The sequence below is a fragment of the Gavialis gangeticus genome, unplaced genomic scaffold, assembly GCF_001723915.1.
Source record: "Gavialis gangeticus isolate Ggan-Ray unplaced genomic scaffold, GavGan_comp1, whole genome shotgun sequence".
Lineage (NCBI taxonomy): Eukaryota > Metazoa > Chordata > Crocodylia > Gavialidae > Gavialis > Gavialis gangeticus.
Genome location: NW_017728997.1, coordinates 24,895,289 through 24,911,304, shown reverse-complemented (window position 1 = coordinate 24,911,304; position 16,016 = coordinate 24,895,289). Strand labels below are relative to the sequence as shown.

The window sequence follows — 16,016 nt, the reverse complement described above, 5'->3', positions numbered from 1 at the left end:
AGCAGGTTTCCCCCCTCCCTCAGGAATGCAGCCAGCTCAAGTTACCTAAAGAGACAGGCTGAGGGTGTGGTCTCCTCTCCTGGGCCCACCCTAATCAACTGGTCACAGCACAGAGATTTTAATCACAGAGTCACAGGGCAGAGATTTTAAACACATGGTTACAAGGCAGAGATTTTTGGGGAGAAACCAAGGTGGCTTTCTGCCACAATCTTCACCTGGCCTGCGGGTGCCCACCAATTGTACCCTGCACAGTCCGCATGCCTTACTCCCACCCTTTGTGCAGGAGGGCCCAACCCAGCCAGCACACACAGCAGGGCTGCTGCTGCAGCTGCTGGGAGAGGAGCTTGACTTCCCCAGCCTCTAGTGGCTCCTTCTGCCCCTGCTGAAGTGTTTGCTCCAGGCAGCAGGCAGGGAAGCAGTGGTGGGGGTGGGGTGAGGGCTGGGGCTGGCAGGAGCCTGGAGCCCACATCCTGGGGGGTGGCAGGAGTGCAAAGCTTGGGGGGGGTGGGGACTCCCTCACACAATCTCTCTTCCCCCCCCCATGGCACAGCCTCTGTTGTCAGCAGCAGCAGGCAGTGGGAGCTCAGGGTATTTGTGGCTTGTGCAGGTGACATCGCCTAGCAGCACACGGCTCCAGCCAGTGCTGGGAGCTGCACGTGGCAGCAAGGAATGGAGTCAGGCTAGCCCACCACTATTGCGTGGGGCTCCCTGTAGGGCACGTGCAGCTTCTGGCACTTGTGCGCTGCTGGGGGAAGCCCTGTGTAATGGAGCCAGCTGCCTTCCTTGCTGCCATATGTGGTTTGAGCCTCCACTGGAAGTGGCAGGTAGCCTTGCCCCTTTCTTCCTGACAGAGTCCTAGCAGCTGCATGTGGCAGTAGAGAGTGGGGAAGGCAGCCGACTCCATCACACAGGGCTTCTCCCAGTGGCATGCAAGTGCTGGGAGCTGCATGTATGCTACGGGGAGCCCTGCGTGATAGAGGCAGACTGGCCTGGCTTTGCTCCTTGCCACCATGTTCAGGTCCCAGAACTGGCTGGAGCCACGCACTGCCGGGTGGCAGTGCTTGCGGTGGCCATGAGCACTCTGAGGGGCTGCTGCTGCTGTCACCAGCAGCAGGAGCTGTGCGCCATTTGTGGGGGTGGGAGGGGAGGGAGTGTGGGGGTTCCCCATTTCTCCTACCCCCACAACCCTCCAAATATACACGCCCCCAAATATACCCTACACCCCCCTAACCACATCCCACACACTTCTTCACACAGTATACGAGAGCAAGACTTCTTATTCTTGCGCTATTATGCAATCATCTCTATATACACTGCACAAGCACAAATCATGGTAAAAATGTTTTTTTTTTAATTAAAATAAAAATATGTTACAGTAGCTGTTTGACTTTTAATATATGACTTTATTTTCCTGGTTCCAAGATGATCCTCCCCACTCTGCCCCCGCCAAGGAGTATATCCAGGGGCAAGGGGAGGGACTTCCAGTGGCAGAAGTCAGAGGTTAGGGATGGGACTTTTGGTCCCAAGATGGTGACCGGGGGGTGGGCTACCCTTGTGGCCCTTGACAGTTCACCAAAACTCATCAAGGTGCTCTCCAACTGAAATAATTGCCCATGCCTGCATTAGGCTCTTGGACCCCTCTGGTAGAGTTGTAGGGCTTTGGCAAGAGTTGCATCAATCTTTCAAATGGTAGGGTGTTTAGAAGCAGTTTGGGGGCTTTGCAAGCAGAGGGCCTAAAACATGAGGAAGGGGGGGCTGTTTGTAGCTTTCCAAGGACCTGCCCCAGTCACTTGGAAGGAGGCACTGATGATTTCTTTACTGTTTCTTCTTTCCTTTCCCTGGAGGAAATGCCTTGATCTCCTCCCCACCCCATCTTCTCAGAAAATAAAATGCATTCTCTGAAATGCCTTCCCTCCCCAGTGCTCCTTTTAAGTAGATTTCAGTGAGCCCTGCTTTGGTGTCGTAATTAGATCTTTCGTTATAGATGGAAACAGGGCCGTTTCGAAGGCTTTCTTCCCGAGTTGCTTTCTGCGCTGAGTGGTGGTTCAGCCCCCGACCTGCTATTCTAGGGATTTGATGGTTTTATATGAACAGAATTTGAATCCCCCCCCGCTGTTTTCTCCTTATCTCTTGTCTTCCAAGAAAACTAAATTTCTTCTCTTTGAAAAATGCTGTGTTTTTCAGAGAGGGACTTTGATTCACTGCCTTGTTGTGGAGTTTTTCAGTGTTGTCTGCAGGTTGCTGCAAATACACGTTTGGCTTAGTAATTAATCGGTGTATAAATAATACATAGTGTGTTATCAGAAAACTGCACAGCAGGGCTGTGGAGGCAGTGTGTTTGGCCCCTGTGGGGAGGGGGTTGCCGTATGCTGCATGGCAGTAACCCCCACGGCCAATTAAGGTGCATCTTTGATGAGCTTCCAAGTGTTCTGTGGCCAGATAAATGGTTGCTACCATGCAGGGAAGGGACAAAGCAAAAAAAGATGAAGACCTTCAGCATTTAGGCAGATGCAGCCAGTGCCTGACTCCAGACCCCTGCAACCGTCATCTGCATGGAACTGAGAGCACAGTGGTGTTTAGTGGTCAGCACAGCAAATTGGCAGTCGGGGCTCCTGGGCACTGTTCATAATTCTGCTAGTGACATGCTGTGATCTTGGACAGATGACTGGCCAGTGCAAGGTCTGTCCTAGACCTGGGCTTGGCTGTATAGAAACACGAGCCCTATCATTGCTAAAGCACTTAGATCTTCGGAAGACGCTGAATACGTACTCTCAGAAGCTTTGTTTACTGGCACAAATACGGGAGTAAACTCAAACTTTCCCTGTTTTTTTTGCTGCCATCTACCTCAGCCCTTCTTGTACAGGCCTTCTGGCTGGCGTGCAGCTCATCTTGTGTAGCTAAGGCCCCTGGCACGTGTTATACTTAAGACTTGATTAACCAGTTAATCGCATCCCAAGTTGTTACCCAGTTGTTCGTTAATAGAAGTCCATGATGTGATAAATCTAGGAATAAACCACTAAGTTATTTCACACAAAAAACGTGTAATAACTTTTGTGCTGGTTCTTATTGTGCTGTTAATAGTATGTGTGACTGCGCTGGGACTCCCACCCTCGGGGTGCATCCCCGTGGCTGGGAGTCCTGTAAGCTGATGAAGCTTACAGCCGCAGGACTTTGCTACTTGACGCTGCAGGGAGAGTCTGGATTGTGATCCTAGGTTCCCCCTGCACTGGCAATAAGGTGTGAGGGGGATCCCACAATCGCATCTCTGGCTATGCACGTGTGGAATGGCAGGAAGCTTGATTGTGGGGAATCACACATCAGATCCCATCCCACCTTTACTTGCATGTCTGTCAGGGGCCTAAAGTTACTATCTCCTACTGTAGGTGGGGGAATCTGATGTAGGATTTGAAAGCTGTGTAGATGGGGCTTGATGCAAAAGCACTTAAAATGGAAGTACCATGACATGTCTGAGGAAGGCTGAGGTATAATTTTGGATTGAGCAAAATGCTTCAGCTGTGTGAGGTTTTGGACACTGTGGGTGTGCCTACACAAGACGCACATTTATTTAGTGCTGGTATAGTCAAGTATGAAATAAATGTGCAGTAATGCTGGCAAACACTTCTTAAGTGATGCAACTGCAGTAGTCTAATAATACTGCGCAGTAACATATTAATACTGTTGATGTTGTGACATGCTACTGTGCAGTATTATTCAGCTACCTCACAGTCAGTGTCTTGTGTAGATGCACCCTGTGTGGATGAACTGGATGAAGTTTGGTGCTTAGCGTCTTGAAAAGCTAGTGTTAGTTTCTTCAACAAATGTTTTAAACTGGCTGTTTAGGTAGGCTTGTAATTCCAAGGGTAAGCAATACAAGGAGGGCTGGGGGGGAGGGAGATTGGAAAACCTACTTCAAGCACCAAAATTAATACAAAACTAACAAGCAAGTAAGCAAACATGCAAACACTGTAGCCAGTTGCCACACAAGGGCCTTCCAATTTTGGCATGGTCTCCAGAGTCTTGCTCTGTGTGTTACTTTGGAGCTGGGTGAGGGCAGCAGGAGGAATGAAGCCTGGAACAAAGCAGGTTTTGCAGTGGAAGCTCAGAAGCTCCTTATTACAATGTGAATTGATCTGAAGGTGACATTGTATGATGCATCTTGCAACAAAATGTTGAAATTTCCAGACTCAGAGGCTGGTGTAGGAAGCTCTAATGTACTCGCTGGTTCTTCCAAACATTTTTTTTCTTGATGTTGAATCTTGAAAAGACGCAAGCTATTTTGAGTACATTGTCTCCTTTTTTCTTTTTAAAGAGATCTGTTTGAGAAACTACCAAGTTTATATATAACTTGGTGGTTTTTTCAAAATTGTGAGAGAAAGACAGACAGACTTAATTTTAATGAATAAAGAATAGCTTGGGACAGTGCAGACAAGCTGTAGACCTGAGTAAACACTTAAAACCTTAGTTCTTTTTTCCATTGGTTGTCGGATGTCTCTGTTGTCTTACTTTTATCACCTGCTGTAAGTTGCAAATCGAAAGCATCTGAAAATGAAGTGGCATGGTAATATGTATCACCACACTGTGTCCTGCAGGTACTGGAACAAGATGTGGTTCTGCAGTCTATTGATCGAGCCATTGAGGCTATACACAATGCAGCTATGAAGAATGGGGGCAAGTACAACTTGGAGCAGAGGGATGTCCTCCAGTAAGTATAGCAGATAGCTGGGGCAGATGGGGGAAGCAGTGGGCTATGTTGGTCTGGAGGAGGTGGGGGACATGACTTCAGCAGTACAGGCACAACATGAGTTTGGTTGCTCCTGTATAGGCTGTGGTTAAGAAGGGGTTGCTGGGCTGGCAGCTGCCAGTTAGGGCCCCAGCACTGCAAAGAAAGCTCTGGCGTGCTGAGGGCTATCCCTCCATTCCTCAGGAAATGGAGCCAGGTGAGCAGTCTAGCCCCCAGCCTATTCCTATATCCCCTTCTCCCAGTCACCAGCCATAGGCCCCCATTGCCCGTTGCAGAACAGCTCCAACTCCCTGGACAACTGTTTGTCAATCTAAACTTACCTCAGTGAATTGGGGTGTTGCCTCATATCCAAGGTTCCTTGCTAGCTCCTTCTGCAGGTGGGTGAAGAGGCCCTTGTTGCTCAGGCCAGGGGAGATCTCTTGCTTTTTGGCTGTTCGCATTTCCTATCTATCAAGTGCAGATCTGTGCCCTACCCCCTGCCTGGACTCCCAGGTCGCTTGGCCTTTCTCATTAGAGCTGCACCTGGTTAGACAAATTAACCAGAAGGAGTCAGTCTTGCCTGATGAGTGAGGTAGTGGAAGGATCTTTATGCTTCATTTGGATGATATTTAGCTGTGCTTGTCTCCAGCTGGGGAGTCCTCATTTCCTGATTGTAGCTTGGTCTTTTTGCCCTGTGAGGCTGCAGTCCAGGCCCTGGCAATGAAACACTTAAGACGCATCTTAAAGGCCAGCTCGTACAGTGTCATAACAGTGGTACAGAGCAGTTTTAGGACTGAATTTGTGCAGTGTATCTGCTATGGGGAAACTGCAGATAGTGGAATGGTTTGTAAATCTCCTGCCCTAGAACAGAAGGGCACTGAATGGTAGTGGCCTCTGAATTTTACACGCAACTCGGGGTTGGCTGCTCCTCTCATTGGGAAGGCTGATGAGTTGTGTGTAAGGCTTCAGGTGCAAAAGGGACTAACTTCTTCATATTGGTGTGTATATACGTTGACAAGTATGTCTGCAATTTGGGGTGGTTGTCTCTTAAGAGTGACCTCCTGGGAAACTTCCTCCATTAGAGCCCCATGGAACTGAATCCATCCCCACACCACTACACCACCCTCACAAAAACCAAACAGATCTTTTATGCATGCAATTTTCTTATTGGGGAAAAAGATATGGGAGAATGAAGCACACCTAACAAATGTCATCTATCTCACTTGTTGGTATCCAGAACTCATTGCTTTTTTATGGCTTGGTTGGGTAGGGGAGGGGGCATGGAGCACTGAGTTTTTCCCCTTTTACTGCTTCGCTGATAATTATCTGAGGTCTGCTACCCCTGAGCATTTCTCTCACCCTCCCCTCTGCTGTTTTCCACTATGCTGTGCCTGGTTCCCTGTGATTGGAGACCTGGGAAAAAATGTCTTGCACTTGAAAGCTTGTCTAATTGTCTCAACTCTACATAGTTGGTCCAATAAAAGATATCACCCTAAGAAATCATTGCCTCTACCAACTTAAACCATTTTGGGTAGTCAGCTGGATGCTGGAGATATGGAAGTCAGAGGAGGAGGGCATCCTTGTAATGCACCATTGACAAATGGTTGTTATGAGATGTGAGTTTTGTAGATTGAGGCACATCCACTTTGTGTCCATCACTGTTTGATGTGAGGCAGAGGCGCCAGTGTTCTGAAGCACATAACATGATGTTTAAACCTTAGTTCTTTGAAGTGCTCTCCTTTCTGTGAACTCTGCTTTTTGTGATGACTTTTTCTTCCCCTCTGAGGAAGCTCTTACGGAAATGGACTTGTTCCACCATCAGTAAGTAGTCTCTCTAGGCAGAGATCCATTGTAGGTACTGTCCAGTACCTAAATTTAGAGCATTGTAACCTAGAATAGTGACTTCCTGTCTCCCTCTGCATCCCTAATGTTGCTGTTCCTGTTCCATCTGCCAGGAAGTTGATCCACCATCGAAAGGAGACTGTATCCCGCAAAGGCCACTCGCCAGCCAGTCAGGGCATGACTATGACCCCGTCCTCTAGTGATCACCATTTAGATATGGCACGGCAGCCCAATGGGGTGTGCCGGACAGGATATGAGCGACACCACAGCCTCCCTAACACCGAGCTCCAAGAGAATGAGGAAAGTCTTTACCAGGTAACATCAGCATTAGCATCTCCTATGTGCCTGCTTCCAGAATTCTTCCTGCTGTTGTGTGGCACAGGAAAACTGTCTCCATAGTCAACTAAAACTGAAGAATGATTTTTCTGCTGCTTGCCTTGAACTGTTGTGTGGATTCATTGTGTGCTGCTAAACAGCTGCCTTGTCCCGTCCCAGGGTGGCTGATACAATCCCTGTGTACTGTTTAAATCTGTGAAGCACTTTGGATTCCCAGAGGATGTGAGATTTTATGTAAATGCACCAGTTCTGGTCTAGTTTATGCTACTGTCTTTTTCTTGACACCTTTTTAAAGAGCTGCTGACTACTCAGGGAATACTTTGAAAAATATCATATTTGGAGACAGTTCTGCTTATGTCAAACTTTTTTCCTCTGCTTTTGTTTCTTTCTTGTAAAATCTGCGCAAAACTAGGTTCATGTTCCCCTAGAAATTCAACAGCTTCATCTGCTTGTTCCTCTGCTGAAGCTGTAAAGTGTAAAGACCCTGTGTTCGTGCGTATGTCTCTAGTAATGATGAATGTGAGGGGAAACACAGGAAGTATGACTTATAAGCAGAATTCTTTTTAAACAGAGCATGTTTCAAGGTTACTGTAGGGCATCAACAAGTCTTCAGAGAGGAAGGCCAAAGTAGTCTTTACAGCCCTTGTTCAGGGTCTAACCAATTACATTGTAGGGGTGCTGCTGGGAGGTTGGAGATGAAGCCAAGATGTAAGTGCAGTGAATTTCCCCTCCCACAGCTGTGCTGGTAGTATAGGTTTGCCCCATCTATTCAGGGTGATGGCTTGGAGTCGGAAAGTAAGGAGGTGCTTAACCTTCTGGGAGCTGGACCCAGCTGCAGGTAGTCAGCAGTTAAGAGTCTGGTTGGCTGGAAGGCTGGGAACCAGCTGCAGCTGGTGACCAGTGAATGAAGGTGGAGCTACAGGGAGAGAGGAGGCTGGCATGCTGAGGGAGTAGCACAGCGCCTGTGGTGCCCCTTTCTAGGTCTGAGGAATGACCACAAGTTTTGGTTTTGTTACTTGCATACTTTCTTATTTTGTTGTGTGCTTTGTTTGCTGTGGGGACAAACTTGTTCCATGTAAGATAACCTGACAAGGCACCTGAACTCAGAGCTACTTGTTCTCGACGAAGAAGCTGGAGAGATGACCTGCTTACCTAGATTACAGCAGTATCTGTCACCAATGGTAGGTGGGGCTTGTTATGGACTTACAAGGGAACCTGAAGTCTACGCAGATAGAAAAGAGGCTGGTAAATGAAGTAGAATATAGGCATCCATACAACTCCCTTCTATTTCTACTCTCCTCTAGGCAACAAACCCAGCCTACTTCTGAAGGTTTCTGGAGGGGAAAGCCAGGTGTGTTAGAGCAAAATGAGATGGAGACAAAACCCTCTGCAATGTTCAATCCCCATCTTTCTTTGTAAGGCTGTGCTTACCTAGTTGCAATGAAGATTTGGAGGAAACTGAAGTCCTTGATTTTAATAAGAAGGCCCAGCTCCCTCCTACACTGGGTCTCTGAGCCCACTCCAAGTTGTTGCCTTTGTAAGACTGTGCTTGCCCCTTGACCAGGCTAATTTGACTGTCACTGCTGGATGGGGATGTTCCTGAAATGCTAAAGTGCAACAGAAGCACCCTGTGTCCCCTGCTAAAAGCAGAGGCTGCCCTAGTTCATTCTTAAGGCAATCACTTTCTGAAGCAGCCTAAAAAAAGACCTATTACATTGAGAGGAGTAGATGCTTGAAGGGAGATGCCTTTGACCACTCGGGTATGCTGCTTATGTCTTGCTGTTTGCCCTGGTAACCTTTGAGCTATTTGGTGACTTGCACTCAGACTTTGCTTCCCTGCTTCTCAGGGGCTGAGCTGAACAAAATGTGTGGTGGGAGAAATCCAAGCTGGACACTTACGTAATTTGTCATCTTAGAGTGGCATGAGGGGGAAGATTCAGAGCATTTGTATAACCAATGCTAAAGAGGAGGCTTGGAATCTCAAAAGGTATAAAACCTGCTGCATCTCTGCATGCTTGGTAGGCTGCCTACCTGGGGATAAGCTTATTGTGCTCCTGCTCTTAGAGGCTTTTCTGTAGACCACAGAGTCCATCCCAGCAACATCTGGATTAAACAGGAGCAGGAGAGCTGAGCAAGCCAATAACAGCAGTGCTGTTTTAGTTCTGTGTGCGGGCACCAGCCTTATTTCTTCCTCTAGGCTGGCCACCAAGAGATCTAGTGGGTTGGGCATTCTTTCTTTCTACCCAAGACAGTCTTGGAGCAATGCTGACTTGTTTTTGTTTTTTGAGCCTCTCCCCCTTCCAGGCCTCAGCTCAGCCCTGACACCAGTGCTGTGAAGAGGAAAGTGATTGAAACCTGTTCTTGGACCTGGTTGAAGTTTCAGTCTTGTGCAAGTCTCGGGATAGCCCATGCCTTGCACAGCTCCTTCTCACTTGTTTCTGAAAATGACCCAAACTTTAGAGCCTCTTGCCTGTCTCATGCTATCTCCAATCAACTCTGGACTTTAGCGAGGGCTGGGGAAAGCAGTTGGCCTCTTGTGGGCTAAGACTGAGTGTAAGAAGTATCTGAAGGATGCTTGCCTGTAGTTTCTGGGGCATCCAAATCCCAAGACCTCCTGGCTTGAGCCTGTATGTAGGATGCCTGCCAGTGAATTTGAGAGTATCTGAAGTCCCAGGGTGAGAGGCTGGGCTCGAGGATGCTCTCCAGTTGTAGCGCCATGCATAGTGTTTAGATCTGATTGAGTTCTGCCTACTCAATCAATGCGATTTGGCTGATTTTGACCTGGAACACAAAATATATTAAAAAAAAAAAATCTCCGTCTAGCCCTTGTCTAGACATTTGGATCTTTTTGAGTTGTTGCCCACAGTTTTGCTAAGTGAAATCCATCTGATTCTTGACAGTTTTGCTAAAGATTGTCAGTTTCAGAGAAACTCAGTGCTGTCCGCTCAATACTCCTGATTGGTGAAAAGCAAAGCCTTTGTGGCCGAGGCAGGGGCTGCCTCCCAGGCACCTTTGCACCTCATCTGCTGCACACAGCTCTGCCAGGCAGGGGTGGGGAGGTGGCAGAGGAGTGCTCTGCATGCTTGAGGACCTACTGCCATCACATTTGAAAGACCTGCATCTTAACTGAGGAATCTAGATTTCTTTGGATGAAGCAGTTTGGATTCTGCTGAGATTGATGGTTTTATTGTACCTTCACTGTCCAGGAGAGAGTTCTGGTTGCCCCTAGCAAGTGGGTGTCTGTAGCTCTGTGTATGGGTTATGTTCTGTGGTACTTGGCAATATTTTACAGCCATTACTTCTATAATAATTAGAACTAAATATGGGACAAATTTGGAAGGGTACGTGAAGCCATGGAAATATTCAGGAATGAGACCATTCCCTGTAGGTTACCAAATAGTGTGAGGATGCTGTTATAAGCCAGCCAGAGCTGGCTGCTAAATGCTGCTGCTTGTCTAATCATGAGTGCACTGAGCCGAGTGGCTTTGTGTCCTGTAAAGTTAGCTCCCTCACATTCTGTGAAGATAGGGCTGACTTTTTTTGTTTGTTTTTTTAGCACAGCTGCAGTTATCAGAGCCAGGGAGGGCCTTCTGCCATGCCAGCCCTTTGCAGAGACCTCCTCTGTTCCACTGCGACTTTCACAGCTGTGCAGTCTCTGTGGGCCAAAGATTAATCATTCTTGAAGGGCAAGAAAGTACATTGCTGGATTCTGGCCAGTTCGGTGTTCAGATTCTATATAGCACTTTGACGATACGTCTGTGCGGGGATGGGAATAAGCAAAGAGCTTGGGCATTAAGTGAACACAGAGCTCAGCTTGATTCCCCAGCATAAGGTCCATATGTGGGAGCAATTTCTTGCATTCATTTACCTGACCTGCCATAGAAGTAGAAAAGCTGGGTGGTGAAGAACAATAAAGAGTACATCACAGTATTGCCTGGGTGTCAATAAATCCAGGCTCTAAACCTCTGGAAAAAGCAGTTTGCACAGTTGAGTATCTTGTGGGGACTTCTAACCCTCTTGCCATGTAAAGAGCTCAGGTGCTTCCAATTTAGTCTGAACTACTGTGTCATTCTGAGATGAAACAGGATATTTCTGAAGTACGCAGAACTGTGTCCATAGTGTACAGTCAGTATCGTGGCTGAACCTGCCAAGGAAACAGGACCTAGTGCACAGTGCAGTGCCCAGGTGGCAGGAAACAAAGAAAACGCCTCTTGGTAGGCAACTTTGACCTCCCAACAGGATCAAACCTGGCAGAATGCATAGCAATGGCCAGCTCCGGAGAAACCAACTCTTTAAGAATACGGTCTACCAATGGAGCATGGTAGATCCAGGCGGGGTACTTCCTCTGGGTCTCGGTTGTACCATTTGGGACACCATTCAGATTCTTAACACGTCTTGTTCAAGGCTGTAGGTACAGCTAATGGCTCTGAAACAAGGAGGTGAATAAAAGGAACCTCATATTTTTTTTAAATGTTATTTGTGAGCGCGGGGGATGCTGGCTTCAAACCAGATCAGGCCTTGTGGGTCCAAGCTGGATGGAGGTCAGTGGCAGCTTATATAAATCTCAGAGTTTTGGTGAAATCTGCTTCCAGGAGAAAACTACTGAACTTGGCTGAGTATATTCAGCATGAGCCATGATTTCCCAGTGGCCCACTGCATTCCTCGAAACTGTAGGTGGCAAAGGCATATTTAAGCATGAAAAGGGTCCCTGCTTTCATGAGAGGTCAGAGCCTTGGAGTGTTAGCCATCGGAGACCTTGCTGTTTTTCCATTATTTCTGGGGAAGCAGCTATGTTGGGGAAGGGCTGTTGGTAGGGAGTCTAGTGCTGCACTCTAGTTGAAGCTTCTTGTTAGGGAAAAGCCTTGGGCTTTAAGTTTGCACAACAATTCTCGCCTTAGCCTTTCTCCCTGCCCAGATAGAAATTGCTGTGAAAGTATGAACTGGGTGGGAATTTACATATCTTCAGTCCTTGGCTTTGTCTGTCTTCAAGGGTATTTGTAGCTAATGCGATGGATCTCTCCAGAAGAGCGTCTAAATATGTGCTGTTTGCTGCCTCTGTGGAGCTATTGAGAGCAGTATAAAGTCATGGCGAATGTGTGGGATTGCATCTGGAATAAGAAAGGAGTAAATGCTTGACAGGTCTGCGAGAGACAAATGTTGCACGCTGCTGAACATAGCAATTAAACAACCACTGTTTTTCCTGTCAATGGGAGGGGGGGGTTTTGGAGTTTGGCTTTGTTCTTGCGGGAAGCTGCCTATTAATATCTGTCCTCCTGAGGGATCTTTATGGAATGATGAGACGTAAGGACAAATTTACACGTGTGCACAAAGAAAGGCTTTCTAACACCGAATGTCTTTATTGTCAGCCTCCTTTGATTGCTCTAAAACGTTCCCTTCTAGATCCCACCGCAGCCACGCCGAGCTGCTCCCGTCACGCCACCACCACCAGAAAAGCGCAAGAGCACGCAGACAGCAGTGCCCATTAAAAGTAAGGAGATAGACACCCTCTTTTTGGATGTTGGGCAGGAGGGGAGGGAGAGCGTGTTGTCAGCAGCTGGGACAACGGGCTAAAATTTACCTCCTGGTTCTTAAATATAACACCGATGGGTTGGGGACCTGTGTTTTCTCCCTACCCTGTAATTCAATATTGGTCCAGCACCAATGGATTCTTCTCCCCATCATCTCCAAAGGAGTTAGACACTTCTCAGGAGTTCAGTGTTGGCTGGAGGCAGGGTTTCCAAAAGCAGCGTTTGCAACATTCTGCTCAGCTTGCTTCCTTGAAAGACACCTGCAGCCACAGTGGGCTGGGGTCCTTGTGTCCAGTAGTTTTGCACAAATACCACTGAGATTGTTTTGACGGGTGGAATGATAAGTTGGGGTGTGTGGGGGGATGTTGTTGCATTTGGATGCGATAAATCTGGTCAGTCGCCAGGGGGAGCTCTGTATTAATGCAGTGAGGAACTGGCTTGCATTCAGTTGGAGCTTTTTGCTGGCAGTCCAGCCAGCTCTTTGTTCCTCAGGTTAGAGTTTGGCAAAGCCAGTCCCTTGTCTAGCCAAAAGGCAGAAGCATGCCACCTGCAGTCCCTTGCTGTAAATCATCTGCATACATCCTGCAGACAGACCGACTGACCCCATTGTGGGTGTGAAAACTTGCAGTCCTGACGGCAGAAGTGCTAATGGGCTGACACAAATAAATATATAGTTGACACCTGTCTGAGGAGCTATTTTTAGTTGGGATATGAATGAGGAAAGCCATTCTGTTGTGACACTAGTTGTGTGGTGGTGCCTTGCCATGGTTTTCTCTTGTCCTGCCACAATTGTTCTGTGACCAAAGCCAGCTCCACCCAACCTCAGTCATGTTCTCCTCAGTGATTACATGAGATATAGGATGGAGCTGACTGATTCTGGGCAGGTAATTGAAACGTGGGACAGGCACCCGGCCTGTGCCATTCCACACTACAGCAGTGAGAGGTTGCACAGTTGTGATTAATTTTCACTACCCCTTTCATTAGGGGACATCCAGTGGAAGCTGCAGCGTATGGACTATTATCTTTAGAAAGAGGAGGAAGGTAGAAAATAGGGGAGTGCTTTTTAGGAGATAGTATAGTTCATGCAACCCTACTTGTCTTTGACCTGAGACCAAATGGTGCTCAAGATCCCAGTATTCTGTGTTTCAAAAGGTAGGGGGAGGGAGGGGGGTGCTTCTCAGCCAGTGATGTGCAACTAGTGATAGGACTTGGTTGTAGAATAAGATTATTGAAGCCTCACACAGCATGAGCATAGAAAAGGCTTTTCAATGTCCTGGTGACATAAGAGGATCTCTCTCCCTTTGCCTGGGGATAATGCTCATTGCCTGAGGAGTTTTTTATTTTCTGTGGATAAACAGGTGAGCCAGCAAAGAACAGTGAGCGGTGATGTGAATGCCGGTGCAGCATACAAAATTGGAGTGAATTCGCCTTGGGAATCAAGGTCATCCTGAAGGGGGACTTTCATCCTCCCACAGATTGTGAATCTCTTAATTTGGGGTCCAGAGAGGGAGTGATTGGGCTCTGTCACTCTGCCTGAATGACCGTGTCTCCCTGCTGAGCTATGAGAGGCCAATGTGGGATACTTTTCTGCAGTCCTGTTTTTTTAGAAATTGCAAGGCAAAGCTGTGTGAATATTGTGGCTCATGGGGGAATAAATGTCCTGACAAAGAGGCCAATTAGCTTTTGAGCTGGTTTCCTTAGAGAAATGGCATAAGCACTATGGCTGGAGTTAGCCATATCTAAAATGGACAGCACACCCCAAAATAAACCATAGCGAGTGATCATGTAGTGGTAGGGCAGCCAGCAATATGTCTTTGGGGATTAGAAGTTAATCATCTAGAATGCTTAGAGGGAGAAACCACAGGTGCCTGCCAGCTGAATGCTCTAGTGCTTCTTTCTTGCTTTTGACACTACACCAACTGCATGGTCTGTTCTGCAGGAGGGAAAGAAGATGCTTGCCACAAGGTGCAGTCTTACAGATCTTGGTATTCAGCCATGTCAGAAGTAACCATCATGCTCAGTATGTGGGGGGAAAAAGTTACTGTCTAAATTAGGGGGAAAAGATTCCTTTCTCCTTGAGCTATTTCACCCTGTGAAGCTGTGAGCTCTTTGAAACAAATTCATCTCGGTGGAATAGGATTTTTCCCCTTCACTAAAGAGGTGATTGCATTGGAATGCTCAAGAGAGAGCTAATACAATTTTGCTTTGAGATAAGTGAGCCAGGAAAAGGAATTAAACTGCTTTGGTAGCATGCACAATGAGCTTCTTAATGGACTGGGCTGTGGCAATTTGTTTCTTCCTTTTTCTTTGATGCTATTGCTAAGGCCTTTCTTTTTCAGATGCTGTGGAAATCACCTCTGGGTCAGCTTCTGGTGCCTCTTCTGTGAGCTCCACTTCCCTCGATAGCTTGTACACTGGTTCCACTCCCTCGGAAATGTGTCTCCCAACAGCCACTTCCAGTCCCACCAACACCCCGCCACCCGTGCCCAGCAGGAGTGCCCACACTACTGTATCACGCAGCTTGGATTTTGGCTCTTCTGTCCACACACAGCATGAGACTTCAGGAAAGGATGGTATAACTAGATCTCCTCAGACCAAGAGGGCTGCCCCGGCCCCTCCAACTGAAGCAGGGCTTCAGAGGTGTCTCACTGTGGATGGGGAGAAGAATCCACAGGTCAAGAAGACCACTCCGGCTCCCCCAGTAGGCTTAGAAGCCTTCAACTCGCTTTCCCTTGAAGAGAAAAAGGCAACTGCCCTGGAGTCCCTGGCCCCAGAACCCAACAGCCTGGCTGTATCAGTGCCGAAGACGATTGGTGCTGAGCTAATCGAGCTGGTGCGCAGAAACACAAACCTGAGCTATGAGCTGTCCCGGGTGGCCATCGGCGTGGTGATTGGCCACATACAGAGCAACGTCCCAGCGACCAGCAGCATCATGGAGCAGATTCTCATCTCCCTAGTGGAAAGCAAGGTAAAGGAAATACCAAGCTCTGCAAAGGCTGGGGAACAGGCTCAAGTAATGGGCAAAGTGCTGAAGGAGATCTCTAGGTAGCAGTTTGTCTTTCTGTTCTCAGCCTCGGAGCAAAACAAAGGAAGAAAGTCCCATGGTAAAATGAATTGATTGATAAAGGTGTGCAAAAGACCAGCAGGGAGGGGAGAGCATTGGAGACCAATTCTGAGTGGGACTAGCTAGCAACAGAGAACTGGCCAACTGATGCATTGCCCAGGGCCTCATTCCAGATGGGCCGCAGCAGGATGCGGAGAAGGGGCACATTTGGAGATGTCAAGGCTTTGGCTTGGGTTTTAGGTACACTGTGTGCAGGCTGCAGAGGAGGTAGGCATTTTAGGGTGGCAGGGAGGTGGAACAGGGCAAGGAATGGCAGCCAGCATGCTACAAGCCTGCCAGCAAACATGAGAGCTGGAGAGGTAAGAGCTTCTAGACCCAGAGGACAGTGCCAGCAGTAAGACATATCAGTGGATGCAGATACTGCAGGACTGTGGCACTCTGGGCAATGTTCTTGATGGAGCCTAGGGAGGTTACACTTGTCCCAGCCAAAGGCTGGCTGCCATGGCAGAGGTGGCGGTGCAGCAGG

The 16,016-nt window shown here is 47.9% G+C and overlaps 1 protein-coding gene and 1 long non-coding RNA gene across 2 annotated transcripts in view; both read left to right on the top strand.

Moving 5' to 3' along the window:
* The window catches only part of NCKIPSD (NCK interacting protein with SH3 domain), a gene marked incomplete at its 5' end in the record, with an annotated part of 108,515 nt that overhangs the window by 48,198 nt on the left and 44,301 nt on the right, over positions 1–16,016 (top strand). Inside the window, 4 exons of the mRNA XM_019504607.1 lie at positions 4,590–4,702; positions 6,676–6,877; positions 12,299–12,386; positions 14,766–15,394. Of these exons, the coding sequence (XP_019360152.1) occupies positions 4,590–4,702; positions 6,676–6,877; positions 12,299–12,386; positions 14,766–15,394 (1,032 nt within the window). The remainder of the gene's footprint in view (positions 1–4,589; positions 4,703–6,675; positions 6,878–12,298; positions 12,387–14,765; positions 15,395–16,016) is intronic.
* The window catches only part of LOC109289075, a 6,289-nt gene continuing 5,673 nt past the window's right edge, over positions 15,401–16,016 (top strand). Inside the window, exon 1 of the long non-coding RNA XR_002095288.1 lies at positions 15,401–15,875. This is a non-coding gene — a long non-coding RNA (uncharacterized LOC109289075). The remainder of the gene's footprint in view (positions 15,876–16,016) is intronic.